Below are 19,431 nucleotides of genomic sequence, written 5' to 3'. Positions count from 1 at the left end.
TTTATATTACAAGTCTCATCCAGTCCTACCCTAACACAAGCTGACACGCTTCCTCATAACTATCTAAGCTCCAGTCAAAACACTTCAAGAACTGTCCAGTACTACCCCCAACACAGTTCCTCAATGGCATCCTTCATTACTACCCACCCTAATGTCAAGCCCATATCTCCTAATTAAACGTCAATTACCATCCAAGGGTACCTCAACACAGCTCATAAAAGAACCATCTGATAAGTATTTAGCCTAAAGTCAAGCCGTCACTGCTAAATTACACTTCAACAACCACCCAATCCTTTCCCCAGCAGAGCTCCTCAAACACTTCCCTCATAACTACACACCCTAAAGTCAATCCCTTTTGTCTAGTTGCACTTTAAGGACAAACCCTACCCCAACACAACTTCTCAAAAACCTGACTCACAACTACCTACCCTAAAGCAAAGCTGTCACTGCCTAATTACATTTCAAGATCCATCCAATCCTACCACCAAAAGAGCTCCTCAAATAACTTTCTCATAAGTATCCACCCTAATGTCAAATCCACACTGCCTAGTAACCTAATAACACTTCAAGAATCACCCAGTCCTAAACCCAACACAAATTTCAGTGGCTTCCATCATAACTACCCACCCTAAAGTAAAGCACATGCTTCATAATTACACTTCAATTACCACCCAGTCCTACATTGACACAACTACTGAAAGAATGTCCTCATACATATTCACCCTAAAGCCAAGCCCTTGTTGTCTGCACTTCAAGAACCACCTCTCCCCAACAAGAGCACCTCGAAGACCTTCCTCATAACTACTCACCTTGATGCCAAGCTCTTGCTGCCTAATTATACTTTATTGCGTGATGTTAACTCTTTATTACAACATCTACCTACCAAACAATAGAACTCTCCAGATGAGGAGTGCTTTTCACAAACCTTCCATAGTTAAATCATCCCACCCATGAAACTCACGATTGATCATTCTTGATCATTTCAAATCCAGCTTTCCCTAGGTGCTGAGCCAATGGACTCCAATTAAAAAACTCACACATAACAGCAAAAAAGGTAATCAGTGGTTTAATGAAAGGGTTTTCATGAGACAATGGTGAAATAAAAATCGTAATCTGACCAGCTGTTTCCTGACCAGTGTCACAATCACAAAGCTGCCTGTACCAAAGCCAAACACATGCATATCCAAGCTCGATTAATAGAAACTGAGAACTCCAAAGCATGGTTTAGAGCATGAAAAGAGTTTTCTGCATCAAAACCTTATTTCCCAGCCACCTTGCCCCCTCAAAGACCTTTGAGGCAATGACATGTCTTTCTTCAGCAATAAAATCTGCTCTCCCAGAAAAAGCAGTGACATTGCAACACCTACCTCAACTTCAGCTTTCATTAGTTCATTTCCAGACCCTCATGACCATCCAGCATTTCCACCCAGATATTGTAGTCATACACTATGAATGTTGCCTCATTCAAAAAAACACGCCCACCGTTATCTCTACTGCTAATGTTGGGAACTTGGCCATTATTATAAATCACAATAATGCTACTGCTCCCACCAATGAGATTCACCAGAAACTCAGAAATTCCTTCATCACTCCACTAATGCATGTATTCATCCCTCTGCTCCTCCTAAAACCAAACCCTAAGACTTTGCCCAAGAAGGTGGTGCGGTAGGAGCTCCTTTACATCGCTCTGTGTACTACTCCACGACCAGTTGCTGTGTCACTGCATAAAACAGCACTGATTAATTGGTCCCACAGCAGATGAGGACTGGCCCTGATGAAAATGCTGAAGCCTCTGAGAGGACAGAGGATACCATGTAGACCCCAGAAGACATTGGAGATTGCTATGACTTGGTGGCATCCCCTGTCCCCCAAGAGAATAGAGGATGCCACATGGAGCTCAGAGTGGTGAACTGTGGGTGCTCATGAGACGCCAGCCAGGTTTCAGAAGACATGGTAGCTGGCCATGAGTTAGTATGCCATAAACAAGCAACTTCTTGGTGGTTCACTGGACCTTGAGTGGGAGAGGTGAGGTGAGGTGGCAGTGATTCTGCTTGACCAGGAAGAAGAAATTATGTGACCCACGCATTTAATCTCAACATGTGGGAGAGCACCGCAGACCAGGCTGTCTTTGTGGAGTGAAGTGAGTTAGGTAAAATGTGGTAACCACTGACAGTCCGACTAACATAGGAGAGTGCCTCTGCCAATAAGCTGGAGTAAGAGGTAGTCGGAGTTAATACATTGGGACCCTATGGAGGATTGAGACCAACAGGGGAAAGGCTGTGTTAGCGAGGAACCTGGAGGGTCTCTCAAGTGGTGTGGCAGGGGTTCCTAGGAATACCCTGGAGACTCAACATCCGGAGGCTGGGGGCAGACCTCCTCTCACTCTCTGTGGTGCTTGATAAGTCTGGGGCCAAAGAGAGAACCAGCACTAGACTGAAGACTTGTTTTGCCCCTTTGGAAAGGGCAGAGTTAGGAAGGGTGAGCAAGATACATGCCACAGACTAGCAAACCAGGAGACTAATAATCAACCTCTTCCTGAAAGGCAACAAAGCCAGGACTGACACAGCATCACCAGAGGCATGTTAGCAAGGGCCTCACCACCTTACAAAGGATGGTCTGAAGGACTGTCTAGAGCAGCTGAAAGCCAGCTTCGAAAAGACTCTGGTGGGAGGATTTGCATCCCTGCGAACTAAACTGGAGGGACACCTTGCAGATATAGAGTCCCTGAACCAATGGTAGAAGGAGGTTACAAACCAACAGGGACAATGTCTGGATTCGCAATTTAATGGAGGAAGTGCAGGGCAATGGCATCTAAAGGTGCTTCATAAATATTTATGGAGGTGTACTGTTAACAAATGAAGAAACAATGATCGGAATAGTGTGAGCACATGAACATGGAGAGGGAAAATGCACCTGCGAGCTTGGTGGAAATCAAGCAATATAATGGCCATAATGTTGGACTGTAGGTAAAACGATAAAATCCCAGACCAATAAACTAACCTGCTTCAAGCATGGACAGACACAGGGACTGCCATTTCGAAATGTATCTGTAATAACCCTGCAACAGAGGAAAGAGTGCAAGCCACCCACTCAAGCATCAACAGGAGACAGCAAAGGTACAGGTGGAACATCTGGAACAAGCCGACATGCAATGCCTGATGGAGTTAAAGGACAAAAGTTTGAATATTGGAAGGGGGTTCATGGGGGAGAAAGGTGCAGTCTGAAGGCGGAAAGTCAACTCCAGCAAGAGAACTCTGTGAGTTTCAACCATGGTACCCTGGCAGCGGCATGGATGCCATGAATTCACAGTGAAGCTGCAAAACTAAAACTGTTGATATAGCAACCACCGTTGACTCCCTGTTGGGAAATGGCAGGGGATGCTTCTTGGGCCCTTCGGAGCTTCTGGTAATGGAATGCTACAGACCCTGCAGGCTATCAGTGTTTTTTTCCAGGTTTAGAGTTACACATTTAGGATTAGGATAGACATTTTGGCTAGTTGGAGTCTAATTGGCTATAATTAAAGCAACTTGTCAATTTATATTAATATCACTTAATGTGAAAGGCCTGAACTCTCCCAGAAAGAAAAAAAGAATATGGCACTATGTGCATCAACATCTATATATGCTATTCATACGGTAAACATATCTGTCAGGGGCAGATCTGGTTAGAATGTCCTGACGCCTTCAATACTGAGTCTTGGCCACACAAGAGCTGGAGGAGCAACCATCCTCTCTAAATGCACACTGCTATAAGACAGGGCCAGCATCTATAGTGACCAAGAGGGGAGAGTCATGAGGATAGCATTAAAGTGTAGCTGAAATAAACCTCATAAACCTCTGTTTCTAGAATGTGGCACAGGAGTGGTTCCTGAAAGACACAATGAAGAACCTGATTTAAGGTGTCATAGGTGAGATGATGGTGGGAGGCCACCTTAATGTACTGTGGACCCCGCAGATAAACAATTTGGGAAGAGTGAAAGGAAGCTCATGGCAATGTCAAAGAGCCTATGGAGGAATTTTGCAAAGCTGGGCTTGAAGACGCATGGCACACGCAACATCTCTATCACCGATCATCATCAGGAGGAAAGGGTGGGGGGAGGGGACAGCAGACTGGCGTCGGAGCTACTGAAAGACCCAGTATATAAAGCGGAAAAGGCAAAAGAACTAGAACACTTCTCTGAGTCCATCTGAGCTGACTATTCATCTCACTCAACAAACTGAAATGCATTCAAGGCAGTGGTCTGGGGATACAGCTTCTGTTTTGGTTAATGTGTGAAGGGGCAATAAGCTATTGGAGTGCAAACTAGTCAAAATGCTGAGGGATCTGGAGAGATAAGATAAGCAGAGGAGCACTGCAGCAAAGCATTTCAGGCTGGCTGGGCTCAGGGGTCAACTGAGCATGAAGAGATTGAATCGGACAGAGTTTATGCTCCTGCTGCTGAGACAAACCTTTTATGAGAGGGGAAACAAAGTGGGTATGTGCTTGGCCAGGAGATTGAAAATTCTGAGAGCCAGAGGCCACATAGGGAAACTAGGAAGTGAGAATAGCATATGGGTGTGCAGGGAGGAGAAATAATTAGTCTTTCAAGGCTTATTTCAGTGACTTTAGGCAATAAAGGAATAGGTACAGGCTAGAGCTTTACTTTGCATCCCATCTAACAGGGTCGAGGAGTTGGATAAACGTTTGAGATTATGGAAGCTCATGGGGTAATCAGACAAATGCACCTGAACAAAGCCCCTGGTTGCAACAGACGTCCTGCACAATTCTACAATACTTTTTCAACTCTACTGGATAAGTCACTTGGCAATCTCTTTAAAGCCTTAGTGGACTGTTACAAACTAGGAACGAGTAAGACACTTGCCTGAGAACAGAGAAGAACCCAGAAGACTGTACATTGTATTACCCAATAGTGCTCCTTAAAGTGATGTTAACATTTTTGTTAAGATACTGTGCAACATCCTTGATAAGATCATGGATTATCAAAAAGAATCTGACCAAGTTGGCTTTACTGGGGGCAGATAGAGGCAAGATAATGAACGATAGACAACTCATCTGTTGGAAATTACCCTCTCTACACGGTCACCCCCAAAACATTTTGCCTTGCTCATCGCACTTTGTGCTAGATTTTTGCTTGTTAGCATTACAACTCTGCACTTTACCACTGCTAACCAGTGCTAAAGTGCTTGTGCTCTCTCACTAAAACATGATTTGATTGGCATATTTAATTTACATATAGATTCCTTGCAGAATGGTATAGCATATACCCAGGGCATGTAAATTAACTGCTATCAGTGGGTCTGCACCACTTATATTGCCACCCACTTACGTAGCACTTCAAAACTTGTCCCAGGCCTGCCATTGCAGCCTGGAGGCAGGGTACCACTGCCATATCGACTTAGCATTTAAAACCCCTTGCCAAGCCTTAAACTCCCCTTTTACTACATATAGGTTAGCCCTAAGTTAGGCCCTAGGTAGCCCACAGCGCAGGGTGCTGTGTAATCAAATGATAGGATATGTACTTTTTAGTTTTACATGCCCTAGTATTGTAACACTCCGAAATGTGTTTTCTTACCACTGAGAGGCCTACCCCTCCCATAGTGTAACATTGGGAATCCCTTATTAAAATTAATAAGTTGTAATTCCTAAACTAGAGGTTGTAGATATGTCATGTCTGGTATCTATGAACTTGTAATGATAAACTCTCTTTAATGGTTAAGTTGGATTTATCATGACAAGTTTTAAAATACCACTTTTAGAAAGCTGGCATTTTCCTTAGCCCGCTGTGCCTACAGCCTGCGTTAAGTCACATGACTGGGTGTAACTGAGAGTTGAGACTTTGTGAATTCACCCCAGACAGTCACACAATAGAGGGAGTAGCAGAGCCTGAATGGGCCATTAATTGACTTAATGGGAGGTGGAAGCTAAGCACAGCCCCACTTGCAACTGAATAGTCTGGGCTCTGCCACAACACACTAGGCTTGATGACCCAAATTGTCAGTGCAGCTAGCTAGGAGCCAAGGCAGGGGGGCAGGAAACTCCAGGAACTTCAAAGAACCCTTCTCTAAACATCTCTAAACATCTCCCAAATTCTAGGAGCAGGGCACCAGGATCAGGGTATAAAAGTAGGGCTATCAGACCTTACTCCTCATTTCACTACTGGATCTGCGGTAGGACTCTCAGAAGTCTGCCTGCTGCTGTGACTTGTTGTGCACTCTGCAAGACTGCTGCTGTATCTGTAAGGACTGGTTTGCTGCCTGGAGCCTGCTTGGAACTTTCAGAGGCCAGCTCTGCTGTAGAGCCCTGCATCACCACCTGCCCCAGGACTTTAGAAGTGACTACAAGGGCTAGTTTAGCTGGTCTCCTGTTCTGAGCCACAGGGACATAATAGGTTCCCACCATCGTAAACCTGCACGTGGACCCAGCCTGAGTGAGTCTTGAACCCCAAGAGGTCTCCATTCATTCCTGGACCCTTGGTAGTGGTGCTAAAGGTGCCCAGGTGGCCAAATTCTAAAACTGGCACTTGTTATTTTGAACCTTAAACTTTAAAAATTCAGAACTCCGGTTCTACTAATTAGATTTTCATGGTTTTGGTATTAAATATTTCTATTAAACATTTATCTATTTTTATAAATTGGTTTGGGATTTTTATTGTGTTGTATTTTCTCTGTGTTGTTGTTTGTGTAGTGCATAGATACTTAACTCATTGCCTCGAAGATTAGCCTGACTGCTTTTTGTGCCAAGCTACCCAGGGTTAAGCCGAAATAAAATTATTGACTTTTTGTGGTTCGCCTGTAATGGATTGTGGCTGTTGCTTGACCAGGGCTCACACCCCAGTCAACCAACAACCCAATTTCTCTTGGTGTTCAGCGGTGTGGATCAGGACTTGTGTTTTTGCAGTACCATACAGTGATTGGTGTCACACAAAAATTCCAGATAAATAATTTGAAATCAAGCATGACTTTTTAAATTAGTCCCCATTGGCCGTTTTTGTTTTTCGCAAATTTAACTGACCCTACTTTCCTCTGCTACAATGGAGATGGATCTCACCAATGTTGACAGCCTCAACAAGGCTGAGCTGCAAAAGCTCTGCAAGGAGAGGGGGCTAAAAGTGGGCAAGAAGGCTTCTAAGTTGGACCTACAAATAGCCCTCTGGGCCTATGAGTGGGTCATGAGTCTGCAAACAGCCACAGAGAAGGGTGATCCAGAAGGGGACCTGGGACTGGATGAGGAGGAGGGCCGAGGCCCCCAGATGAACCAAGGGCTTCAGGAGGAACATCCCTGCCCCCAGGAGGAGAATGAAGATACCCAGGATGGGACAGGGAGCAGTGTATCTTCTGGAGGACTGTCTCTCTGGAGCTAGAGGACAGGCGAGAGGAGAGGAAGCTCAAGCTGGAGCTGGAACTAACTCAGCAGACTAAGGCTGGAGGAAAAAAATATCATGCCAGCTCATGAACTGAGCCTGAAGGCGCTGGACATTAATGTCAAGCAAGCAGTTTTTAGCATCAATGGTGGCAGCAAATCAGCAAGCAAGCAGTTTTTAGCATCAATGGTGGCAACAAATCAGCAGTGTTTACTGGAGAGGTGAGAGTCCACATTCCCAAAGACCTGGTGCCTCGTTATGGGGTCAAGGATGATATAGATAAGTGACTGTCTGCCTATGAGGTACCCATGAGGGCCCCAGAAGTTCCAGAGGGGCACTGGGTGGGGGTTGCTTGTGGAAATCTATACCTCCAGTGGGGAGGGACACACTCCTGACTCTAGAGGTAGCGGACCAGACTAGTTATTCTCCATTAAAGGCCATTCTTCTTTCTAAGTTTGGTTTGACCCCTGAAAAGTATAGACAGAGGTTCAGGGATAGCCACAAGCTTCCCATCCAGACCTGAGTAGACTTTCTGGATTATGCTAGCAAGGCATTGAAGGGCTGGGTGCGAGGCTGCAATGTAGATTATTTCAATGGGCTGTACAACCTGATTCATAGGGAGCACATGCTGACTAGTTGTTTTACAGAGCTGCCCCAACACCTAGTAGAAAGCAAGCTGACTGACCCAAGGAAGCGTGTTGAGGAGTCAGAACTCTGAGCCAGCACCAGAGTGTCCAAAAAGGCATCTGGGGGAACTCCCAAAAGGGTGATCATGGTTCCCACTAGAAGAAAGAGGGGGAAGATAAAAAGGAGTCCTCTCAAGGCCCTCAAAATAGTCCTCAAGGTCTCCATCCCAATCTGACTCTACCAGAAAGGCTTCTCAGGTAAAAACAAATCCAAGCCCAAGTGCTATGAATGTTATGAGTATGGTCACTACAAGGGACCCAAGAGGACACAGCCTCCCACTGAAGGTAGAACCCCAGGGTTGGCAAGTGTAGTGCTTGGGGAGGAGATGGCCCCAGTCTGTAGAGGGGAAGTCCACCAGATTACCCTGTTGTCCCTGGGTGATGAGGATATGGTGCCTTCTAAAACTGCAAAGTATAGGCAGTGGGTCACCATAAATGGGCAGAGGGTGGAGGCTCTGAGGTACATAGGAGCCAGCATGACTACCGTAATGTCTCATCTGGTGTCCTCAGAGCAAGTCATTCCCAATACATTACACCAGGTTGTAGTAGCAGACAACTGGGAGAGCCATTACCCTGTGGCTCTAGTTCCCGTTGTCTGTCAGACTGGTATGTAGCACATTGATCTCAGCTATGTGTACAGACTTTCAATGATCTCAGGAGATGACACTCTTTGTGGAAAAATAAATGTTCTGAAAATGACCTTTTTACCCAGTTTGATATATTTATTCCATCCATTCCCCTGGATGAGCTGAATTCATAGCAGAGGAAAATGACTGACTTTGTCTAGGGGGAACGATGAACAGAGTAAATAAGAGACTGTTAATTTCATCAAGAGTTTGGGAGATTGGCATGCCTGATGCCCTCTGCTACAAGCCGGCAGCCCACCTCCACCTTCAGTTGGAGCGAAGAGCGAGAGAGACGGATAAAAAGTAGTTCCCCATGTATACAGTGGTTTTGGGAATGTCTCTATTTCACCTATTATGACTTCCTAGTGCACAGCAATGAGAAATACTTATTATCGACCTCTGTGAAGACCATGTTAGAGATTTCCGATATAATCTCGAGCAGTGGGGGACTTACTGCCATAACTTCTCTACTACTTGTCTGTTTGCCAACAGAATCTTCTTCTCTTCAATGGCCAGCCTCCTCACTTCTATCTCCCTCTCCATCTTAATTCAACCCAGGGAAAGGGAAAGAGAGCCAAACAGTTTAAGGGATGGAGAGAGGAGGAGTGCAAGATAATCCGAAATCTTTTTGCTTGTGGGCAAATTGAGTTATTTGAAAAGTGGATTTCTAATTCAAGAGTCCTCTAGGCTCCAGTACTTACATCTCAGGCACTTGGCTTTTCATCCATCAAATTAAGTGGCAGGCATATGAGAAATGACCTCAAATGAAAAGTCTGAGGGTGCACTTGGGCTCAAAACTACTGGTCTCCTGGGCAACTAAAGTCTCAGGGTAAAGCATAGGTGATAATCAGTGGAAAGATTAGAAGTGGTGTGACGTGACAAAGGGAGATCCTAAAAGAAGAGGACAGTCTATTACAAGGAATTCCTAAAACATTCAGGGACATTCCTGTAAGGGAGACACATCACACCTTCACACTCATGTTGAATACAAGTACTTGTTGGTTGACCTCTACTTAGATGTTAAACCCCACCCTGGACGCTGCATCCTTAACAACAGAGAAGAACTGTTTGTAGCGAGTCACAACAGGTGAGCGTGTGCTTTGATATTCCTAGACTTCTCTGTGGCATTTGGCACTATCCATCGTAAAATCATCTTTGAATGATCAGTAATATATGTGCCAGAGTAGGGATATGGCTTTATCCTGGTTCACATCATTCCTGGATAATTGAACTCACCAAGTCAGGTTGGGTTCTCAGCTCTCAGCAACAGTTCCACCCAGTTCTGAGTTGTCTCCCTGCTGTTGAAACATCTACCTGAGTCAATTACCATTCTAGCGAGAACCAACCTTTCATGAAATTCCTCTGAATCGTAAACAAGCCTGCAGCCTTCCACAGGCTCAGAGCCTCTATAGCAGACCTCATCTTCCACATAACTGTCACAAGGAACTTCAGCCTTCACAAGCTGAGACTTGCACACACATCACTAGAATCTTCCAGAAATAGGTCTTCTCCAACACCACAATCCAGTTGAGAGCACCAATTCTCTACTCCTAAGCATCCCTGTGTCAACCAACGGGAAGTGTGGGAAGTGTGGGAGTGCAAGACAGATGTAAACCAGCAAAAGGAGAGGTAATACGAGGTGGCAATTCAGAAATTAAGTGAAGCACTTTTTTAAGGTTTGGTGTTGAGACTCACAACCCTTTAACCTTCACCCTAAGGATGGTGGTGCTCCACACTATCTAACAAGCTTTTCTTTGATTCTGACAGGACAAAATGAGAGCTGAGAAGGATCGAATTCCATCTGTAGATAAACAGGGAGAAAAAGTGGGGATGCTGCATGGTAGACTAGAGGCTATGAAGAAGAAGACAAAGAAGAAAACAACAACCATGCTACAAAATGTGGATATCACCAAACTCACTTCTCCCAGTGACCTGATAACAGAGACAAAGAAGAAATGCGAGAAACCAGCCTTGGGGTCCCTGAAGGTGAGATACTGCTTGGGTAAATGTAAGACAATAAAGAAGTGCTACATTCATATAGTATGTGAGGTGTTACATGTAAGAGGGGAACATTCATGATCTTTAGAAGGGGTTAGTTTGTTGTGGGACTCTTATTAGGGGGGTAAGACTGCTTGGTTTTGGGTGGCAGCACCACAGCGTGTGGGTGACTAAGTCAGTCCCACACTGACAGGAATCTGTCAGCCTGACCTTCTCGGCCAGCTAGCAGCACCTCACCCAAACCTAGAAAGTAAAGGTGATTTGTGACAGTCTAAATACATGGCGCTCGGACTTCTCAGGGAAGTCGAGGTGGAACAGACTTATGCCTTTCTCTCATTTGCACAAGTCTCACACATGCGAAGGCAGATAAAGAGATGCTGGAAAATGTTTAGTGTATTTTTTGAAGCAACTGCATTCTGTGATAAAAGGTATGAGCTGTGATTATTAAGAAGATGAAAGAATACGCAGTTGTTAGAAATGGGGTCTCTCGTTGGCAGTCAGTTTACACTCTGTCCTAGCATGAACCCTCACTTTCTTCATGATAGAGTAGGTGAGTCCCTGAGGATCCCCTAAGGATGTCACAGTGTCCCTCCCCTCTATCTCAAAGTGCTTCCACTGACCTTCCACTTTTGGCAGATTGTCTTACTGCTGAGCAGAAAGACCACTGCATAAATCTCCTGGGTCAGTTTTCAGAACTCTTCTCTACTGTACCAGGCACCACTTCTTGGTGTGAGCACACTATAGATACTGGAGACAGCATGCCTGTAAAAAGTACAATCTATAGGCAGCCTGACCATGTCAGAGACTGCATAAAGCAAGAGGTACAGAAAATGCTTGAACTGGGAGTGGTTGAGCACTCTGCAAGTCCATGGGCCTCTCCTGTGGTACTTGTACCAAAACCTCATTCCAAAGATGGGAAAAGAGAAATGAGATTTTGTGTTAACTACAGAGGTCTCAACCAGGTAACCAAAACAGATGCTCACCATATACCCAGGGCAGATGAGCTAATAGATACACTGGCATCTGCCAAGTATCTAAGCACCTTTGATTTGACTGCAGGGTATTGGCAGATCAAGTTATCAGAGGATGCAAAAGCAAAAACTGCATTTTCAACCATTGGAGGCCATTACCAATTCACAGTAATGCCTTTTGGATTGAAAAATGCACCTGCCACTTTTCAAAGGTTGCTGAACACAGTCCTGCAAGGGCTGGAAGCTTTTAGTGCAGCATTTCTAGATGATATAGCTGTCTTTAGCTCCAGCTGGGATGATCACCTGGTCCACCTATGGAAGGTTTTGGAGGCCCTGCAAAAGGCAGGCCTCACTATCAAGGCTTCAAAGTGCCAGATAGAGCAGGGGAAAGTGGTTTATCTGGGACACCTGGTAGGTGGAGAACAGATTGCACCCCTACAACTCAGACTCAGGTGAGAGCCTTTTTATGCCTCACTGAGTACTACAGGAGGTTCATAAAGAACTATGGCTCCATTGCAGCCCCTCTTAATGACCTCACATCTAAGTAAATGACTAAGAAAGTATTATGGACAGCAAACTGTCAGAAAGCTTTTGAGGAGCTGGAGCAGGCCATGTGCTCTGCACCTGTCCTGAAAAGCCCCTGTTACTCCAAAAAATTAATTGTCCAAACTGATGCATCTGAATTAGGGGTAGGGGCAGTCTTATCACAACTTAATTCTGAGGGCCAGGATCAACCTGTTGCTTTTATCAGCAGGAGGTTGACCCCTAGAGAAAAGCGTTGGTCTGCCATAGAGAGGGAGGCCTTTGCTGTGGTCTGGGCACTGAAGAAGTTGAGGCCATACCTGTTTGGCACTCACTTCATTGTTCAGACAGACCACAAACCTCTACTTTGGCTCAAACAAATGAAAGGTGAAAACCCTAAATTGTTGAGGTGGTCCATATCTCTACAGGGAATGGACTATACAGTGGAACATAGACCTGGGAGTACCCACTCCAATGCAGATGGACTCTCCAGATATTTCAACCTAGACAATGAAGACTCATCAGGTCATGGCTAGTCTTATTGTCCTTTGTTTGGGGGGGGGGGTTTGTGTAGGAAAGTACCATCTTGCCTGGCATGTTACCCCCATATTTCACTGTATATATGTTGTTTTAGTTGTATGTGTCACTGGGACCCTGCCAGCCAGGGCCCCAGTGCTCATAAGTGTGCCCTGTATGTGTTACCTGTGTTATGACTAACTGTCTCACTGAGGCTCTGCTATCCAGAACCTCAGTGGTTATGCTCTCTCATTTCTTTCCAAATTGTCACTAACGGGCTAGTGACCAATTTCACCAATTTACATTGGCATACTAGAACACTCTTATAATTCCCTAGTATATGGTACTGAGGTACCCAGGGTATTGGGGTTCCAGGAGATCCCTATGGGCTGCAGCATTTCTTGTGCCACCCATAGGGAGATCTGACAATTATTACACAGACCTGCCAGTGCAGCCTGAGTGAAATAACGTCCACGTTATTTCACAGCCATTTACCACTGCACTTAAGTAACTTATAAGTCACCTATATGTCTAACCTTTACCTGGTAAAGGTTGGGTGCTAAGTTACTTAGTGTGTGGGCACCCTGGCACTAGCCAAGGTGCTCCCACATTGTTCAGGGCAAATTCCCCGGACTTTGTGAGTGCGGGGACACCATTAAACGCGTGCACTATACATATGTCACAACATATGTATAGCGTCACAAGGGTAACTCCGAACAGGGCCATGTAACATGTCTAAGATCATGGAATTGTCACCCCAATGCCATCCTGGCATTGGGGAGACAATTCCATGATCCCCCGAGTCTCTAGCTCAGACCCGGGTACTGCCAAACAACCTTTCCCGGGGTTTCACTGCAGCTGCTGCTGCCAACCCCTCAGACAGGTTTCTGCCCTCCTGGGGTCCAGCCAGGCTTGGCCCAGGAAGGCAGAACAAAGGACTTCCTCAGAGAGAGGGTGTTACACCCTCTCCCTTTGGAAAAAGGTGTTAAGGCTTGGGAGGAGTAGCCTCCCCCAGCCTCTGGAAATGCTTTAATGGGCACAGATGGTGCCCATCTCTGCATAAGCCAGTCTACACCGGTTCAGGGATCCCTCAGCCCTGCTCTGGCGTGAAACTGGACAAAGGAAAGGGGAGTGACCACTCCCCTGACCTGCACCTCCCCTGGGAGGTTCCTAGAGCTCTTCCAGTGTGCTCCAGACCTCTGCCATCTTGGAAACAGAGGTGCTGCTGGCACACTGGACTGCTCTGAGTGGCCAGTGCCAGCAGGTGATGTCAGAGACTCCTTCTGATAGGCTCCTTCAGGTGTTGCTAGCCTATCCTCTCTCCTAAGTAGCCAAACCTCCTTTTCTCTAGGGTCTCTGCTTTGGGGAATTCCTTAGATAACAAATGCAAGAGCTCATCAGAGTTCCTCTGCATCTCTTTCTTCACCTTCTGCCAAGGAATCGACTGCTGACCGCGCTGGAAGCCTGCAAAACTGCAACAAAGTAGCAAAGACGACTACTGTGACCTTGTAACGCTGATCCTGCCGCCTTCTCGACTGTTTTCCTGGTGGTGCATGCTGTGGGGGTAGTCTGCCTCCTCTCTGCACTAGAAGCTCCGAAGAAATCTCTCGTGGGTCGACGGAATCTTCCCCCTGCAACCACAGGCACCAAAGAACTGCATCACCGGTCCTCTGGGTCTCCTCTCAGCACAACAAGCGAAGTCCCTTGAACTCAGCAACTCTGTCCAAGTGACTCCCACAGTCCAGTGACTCTTCAGTCCAAGTTTGGTGGAGGTAAGTCCTTGCCTCCCCACGCTAGACTGCATTGCTGGGAACCGCGTGTTTTGCAGCTACTCCGGCTCCTGTGCACTCTTCCATGATTTCCTTTGTGCACAGCCAAGCCTGGGTCCCCGGCACTCTAACCTGCATTGCACAACCTCCTGAGTTGTCCTCCGGCTTCGTGGGACCCTCTTGTGCAACTTCGGGTGAGCTCCGGTTCACTCCACTTCGTAGTGCCTGTTCCGGCACTTCCCTGGGTGGTGCTTGCTTCTGAGTGGGCTGTTTGTCTTGCTGGATGCCCCCTCTGTCTCCTCACGCAATTGACGACATCCTGGTCCCTCCTGGGCCACAGCAGCATCCAAAAACCCTCACCGCGACCCTTGCAGCTAGCAAGGCTTGTTTGCGGTCTTTCTGCACGGAAACACCTCTGCACAACTCTTCACGACGTGCGACATCCATCCTCCAAAGGAGAAATTTCTAACCCTTGTCGTTCTTGCAGAATCCACAGCTTCTACCATCCGGTGGCAGCTTCTTTGCACCCACAGCTGGCATTTCCTGGGCATCTGCCCACTCCCGACTTGATCGTGACTTTTGGACTTGGTCCCCTTGTTCCACAGGTACTCTCATCAGGAAATCCATCGTTGTTGCATTGCTGGTGTTGGTCTTTCTTGCAGAATTCCCCTATCACTACTTCTGTGCTCTTTGGGGAACTTAGGTGCACTTTGCACCCACTTTTCAGGGTCTTGGGGTGGGCTATTTTTCTAACCCTCACTGTTTTCTTACAGTCCCAGCGACCCTCTACAAGGTCACATAGGTTTGGGGTCCATTCGTGGTTCGCATTCCACTTCTAGAGTATATGGTTTGTGTTGCCCCTATCCCTATGTGCCCCCATTGCATTCTATTGTGACTATACATTGTTTGCACTGTTTTCCATTGCTATTACTGCATATTTTGGTATTGTGTACATATATCTGTACTCACTGAGATACTTTGGCATATTGTCATAAAAATAAAGTACCTTTATTTTTAGTATATCTGTGTATTGTGTTTTCTTATGATATTGTGCAAGTGACACTAGTGGTACTGTAGGAGCTTCACTCGTCTCCTAGTTCAGCCTAAGCTGCTCTGCTAAGCTACCTTTTCTATCAGCCTAAGCTGCTAGACACCCCTCTACACTAATAAGGGATACCTGGGCCTGGTGCAAGGTAAGTACTCCTTGGTACCCACTACAAGCCAGTCCAGCCTCCTACAGTACCTAGGTACCATATACTAGGGACCTATAAGGGGGGGGGCAGTATGCCAATTGAAATTGGTAAATGTAGTCACTAGCCTATAGTGACAAATGTAAAGGCAGAGAGAGAATGAGCACTGAGGTTCTGATTAGCAGAGCCTCAGTGACATAGTTAGGCACTACACAGGCATACACATTTAGGACACAAACTATGAGCACTGGGGTCCTGGCTAGCAGGATCCCAGTAAGACAGGCAAAAACATACTGACATACATGTAAAATTGGGGGTAACATGCCAAGAAAGATGGTACTTTCCTACAGCGCATAGTTTTTATATCTGATGGTGTGTCGAAAATATTCCTGCACGTCTTCCTGTGCGTGGATTTCAGTCCTTTTTCTACCAGCTTCACCTTTCAAGGGCCCAGGGACTGGATAGGGCACCACTTGGCAGGGCAGGACTCTCAGCAGAGAGACCAGGTGCTGGCAGAAGAAGTCTTTGATGGCCCTGAGACTTCAAAACAGGAGGCAAGCTCAGTCCAAGCCCTTGGAGATTCTTCACAAGCAGGAATATACCACAAAGTCCAGTCTTTGTCCTCTTTCGGGCAGAAGCAGCAACTGGAGGCCAACCCAGCAAAGCACAGTCACAGGCAAAGGGGCAGTACTAGTCCTCCAGCTCTTCTCCTTGGCAGAGGTTTCTCTTGGTTCCAGAAGTGATCTGAAAATCTGGGGTTTTGGGTCCACTACTTATACCCCTTTCTGCCTTTGAAGTCAACAAACTTTAAAGGAAAATCTTTGTTGTTCAAAAGATCCTGCCTTGCTCAGGCGTGGCTCCAGACTCACACCAGGGTGCTGGAGAATGCATTATGTAAGGGCAGGTACATCCACTCTAGATGAGATGGCTCATCAGAATATGCAGGCTACACCCCAGCTCCCTTTGTGTCACTATCTAGAGGGGATTCACAAACAGCCCAACTGACTGGGACAGACAGGGAATACACAAGCAGGCAGAGTTACAGAATAGTTTAAGCAAGAAAATGCCCACTTTCTAAAAGTGGCATTTTCACACTGACAATTTAAAAACCAACTTTACCAAAAGATGTATTTTTAAATTGTGAGTTTAGAGACACCAAATGCCACACTTCCATCTACTCTCAAAAGGAAACTGCACTTAAAAGCTATTTAAAGGCAGCCTCCATGTTAACCTATGAGAGAGATAGGGCTTGCACCACTGAAAATCGAATTTGCAGTATTTCACTGTTAGGACATGTAAAACGCATCAGTACATGTCCCTCCTTTAACATACACTGGACCCTGCCCATGGGGCTACCTAGGGCCTACCTTAGGGGTGCCTTACGTGTACAAAAAGGGAAGGTTTGGGCCTGGCAAGTGGGTACACTTGCCGTGTCGAATTGGCAGGTTAAAACTGCACACACAGACACTGCAATGGCAGGTCTGAGCAATGTTTACAGGGCTACTTATGTGGGTGGCACAACCAGTGCTACAGGCCCACTAGTAGCATTTGATTTACATGCCCTGGGCACCTCTAGTGCACTTTACTACAGACTTACTAGTAAATCAAATGTGACAATCATGGAAAAGCCAATTACACATACATTCTACACAGGGAGCACTTGCACTTTTGCTGTATAGCCATTTTTAGCTATATTTTTATACACGTTATTTTAGCAAACTAGGCCTGCGGCTGTGCACTTTAGCCTAGATTTATTTTATTTGGCTTCACTTTGTTTTATTAACAATAGCCACATTTGCGGTCTTGTTTTATATTCTCTATCTAGTTGTTTTTTGCCTAGGACAGCACTGCATTCTTAAACAAGACATTTCTCTCACTCTGTGCTTTCCTCAAGGTTACAGTAAGATAGGTTGCTAGAAAAAGTGGTACGCTTTGTCTCCAACATTCACAGAAACATACACACTCTTATGTGGAGATCTTTTCTTGGAACATTAGCTGTTTTATTATAAAAACACTAAAGGCAGAATTAGAGCTTAACCTGCTGTGCTCTAACATAGCTTAGGTAGGAACTAAATCAACAACCCATAGTGACAGTATGATAGGATTATTTTTGTGTTTTACTCTCCTTGTCACAATTCTTTTTTTATTGTGCTTCATCGTCCTAGTTATTGCAATACATGCCTTACTATCTAAGATGCTGTTATTTCAGTAAAACCCTATTGAACCATATTCTGCCTCTGATTGTCTTTGCATATGTGAGACTAATGTAACTGAGAGAAACGGATGAGAGCTGACCAACCACGATTCCCCTGAGGAGTCATCTATGTCATGCACCTGGTTGCCACAATCAACCCTGCTCTTGGGTGGAGATGAGGCACTGCTAATGAGCCGGAAAAAACTTGGATTAGGCTGACAGTTGTCACATGGTGTGGGTTGGACTCAGTCCTCCACAGTACAGGTGATCCTGCCGCCCAAAATCCAGTAGTCTTATTAGGATAATGAGAACCTACGCAACACTTTACCACTGGTCAGCAGTGGTAAAGTACCCAGAGTACCAAAAACAGCAAAAACAGAGTCCAGCACACAGTTAAAACACAGGAAGCAGAGGCAAAAAAGACAGGGAAGACCACACCAAGGATGCCAGGTCTAACAAAAGTAAAACATAGAAATGGTCTCAATATCCACGGTTAATCATTAGTCTAAGAATTCCTACCTACACTTCTAGCATCTAACATGAGAGCATAGCAATGTTAGCCCTTCTGCCCGTACTAGTCTATTAAAGGAGCCCCCAACTCCATACCTGAAAAGGCAGGAGACTGCCTGTTGTTCTGCTGGCAGTCCTATTGATTGGCTGGAGAGAAAAGACAAGGATCAGTGCAGCTGTTGATGAAGTGGCACACAGCGTAAGATGGCTGGCTAGAATGTTCCCTCTACCCTTCTTTGTCCTGTGTGGTGTTTATATAACAAAACATATTGGCGGTGATGCGGTTACCGCCAAATGACCGCACCGCGGTCACAAGACCGCGGCGGCCATTCTGGCTTTCCCGCTGTGCTGGCGGGCGACCACCAAAAGGCCGCCCGCCAGCACAGCGGGAAAGACCCAGCAACGATGAAGCCGGCTCCGAATGGAGCCGGCGGAGTTGCTGGAGTGCTACGGGTGCAGTAGCACCCGTCGCGAATTTCAGTGTCTGCTAGGCAGACACTGAAATTCTTTTTGGGGCCCTCTTACGGGGGCCCCTGCAGTGCCCATGCCATGCTTGCAGCGCTGCCCTGTCGGATGAAGAATTCCACCATCATCAGGCTTCCTGGCGGTGGTAGCCTGGCGATGGTGGAAGGCCACCTGTGGCGGTCCCTACTGTGTTCATTATGTGGGGGTCGAGACCGCCATGCCGGTGGCGGACATCTGCCGCCGGCATGGCAGAAATTTCCGCTGCCGCCGGCATGGCGGCTCGACCACCAAGTTCATAATGACCACCTATGTCTGGCGCAGGCATAATGGGGCGCCAGAATTGACAAAGTGGCGCAGTGTATGCATTGCACCACTTTGTAAATATGACGTGGGAAAAATGCCACTTTAGTGCTGTCTAAACATTAAAAAAATTACACTTTGACTGCACTAAAGTGGCGCTACGGGCTCTTAAATCTGCCCCTTAGTGGCTCATTTGCAAGCAGCTTGTGCTGCCGGTGCAGCACTTTTTGTGATGCAAAGCCACTTTACATGGCTTTTTATGGCCTTGTAAATATGGAATAAGGCAACGCAGTGCAAGTCACTGCGCTGCCTTACCCTGGGTCA

The 19,431-nt window shown here is 46.2% G+C and overlaps 1 protein-coding gene across 2 annotated transcripts in view; it reads left to right on the top strand.

Moving 5' to 3' along the window:
• The window catches only part of LOC138282949 (E3 ubiquitin-protein ligase TRIM39-like), a 197,095-nt gene that overhangs the window by 51,771 nt on the left and 125,893 nt on the right, over positions 1–19,431 (top strand). For both annotated transcript variants that reach the window (XM_069221016.1, XM_069221014.1), the window contains exon 3: positions 10,440–10,658. In XM_069221016.1, coding sequence (XP_069077117.1) covers positions 10,440–10,658 — 219 coding nt within the window. The remainder of the gene's footprint in view (positions 1–10,439; positions 10,659–19,431) is intronic.

This window comes from Pleurodeles waltl, chromosome 2_2, assembly GCF_031143425.1.
Source record: "Pleurodeles waltl isolate 20211129_DDA chromosome 2_2, aPleWal1.hap1.20221129, whole genome shotgun sequence".
NCBI lineage: Eukaryota > Metazoa > Chordata > Amphibia > Caudata > Salamandridae > Pleurodeles > Pleurodeles waltl.
Note: the sequence above shows the minus strand (reverse complement) of the source record. Positions and strands in the feature narration are given on the sequence as shown.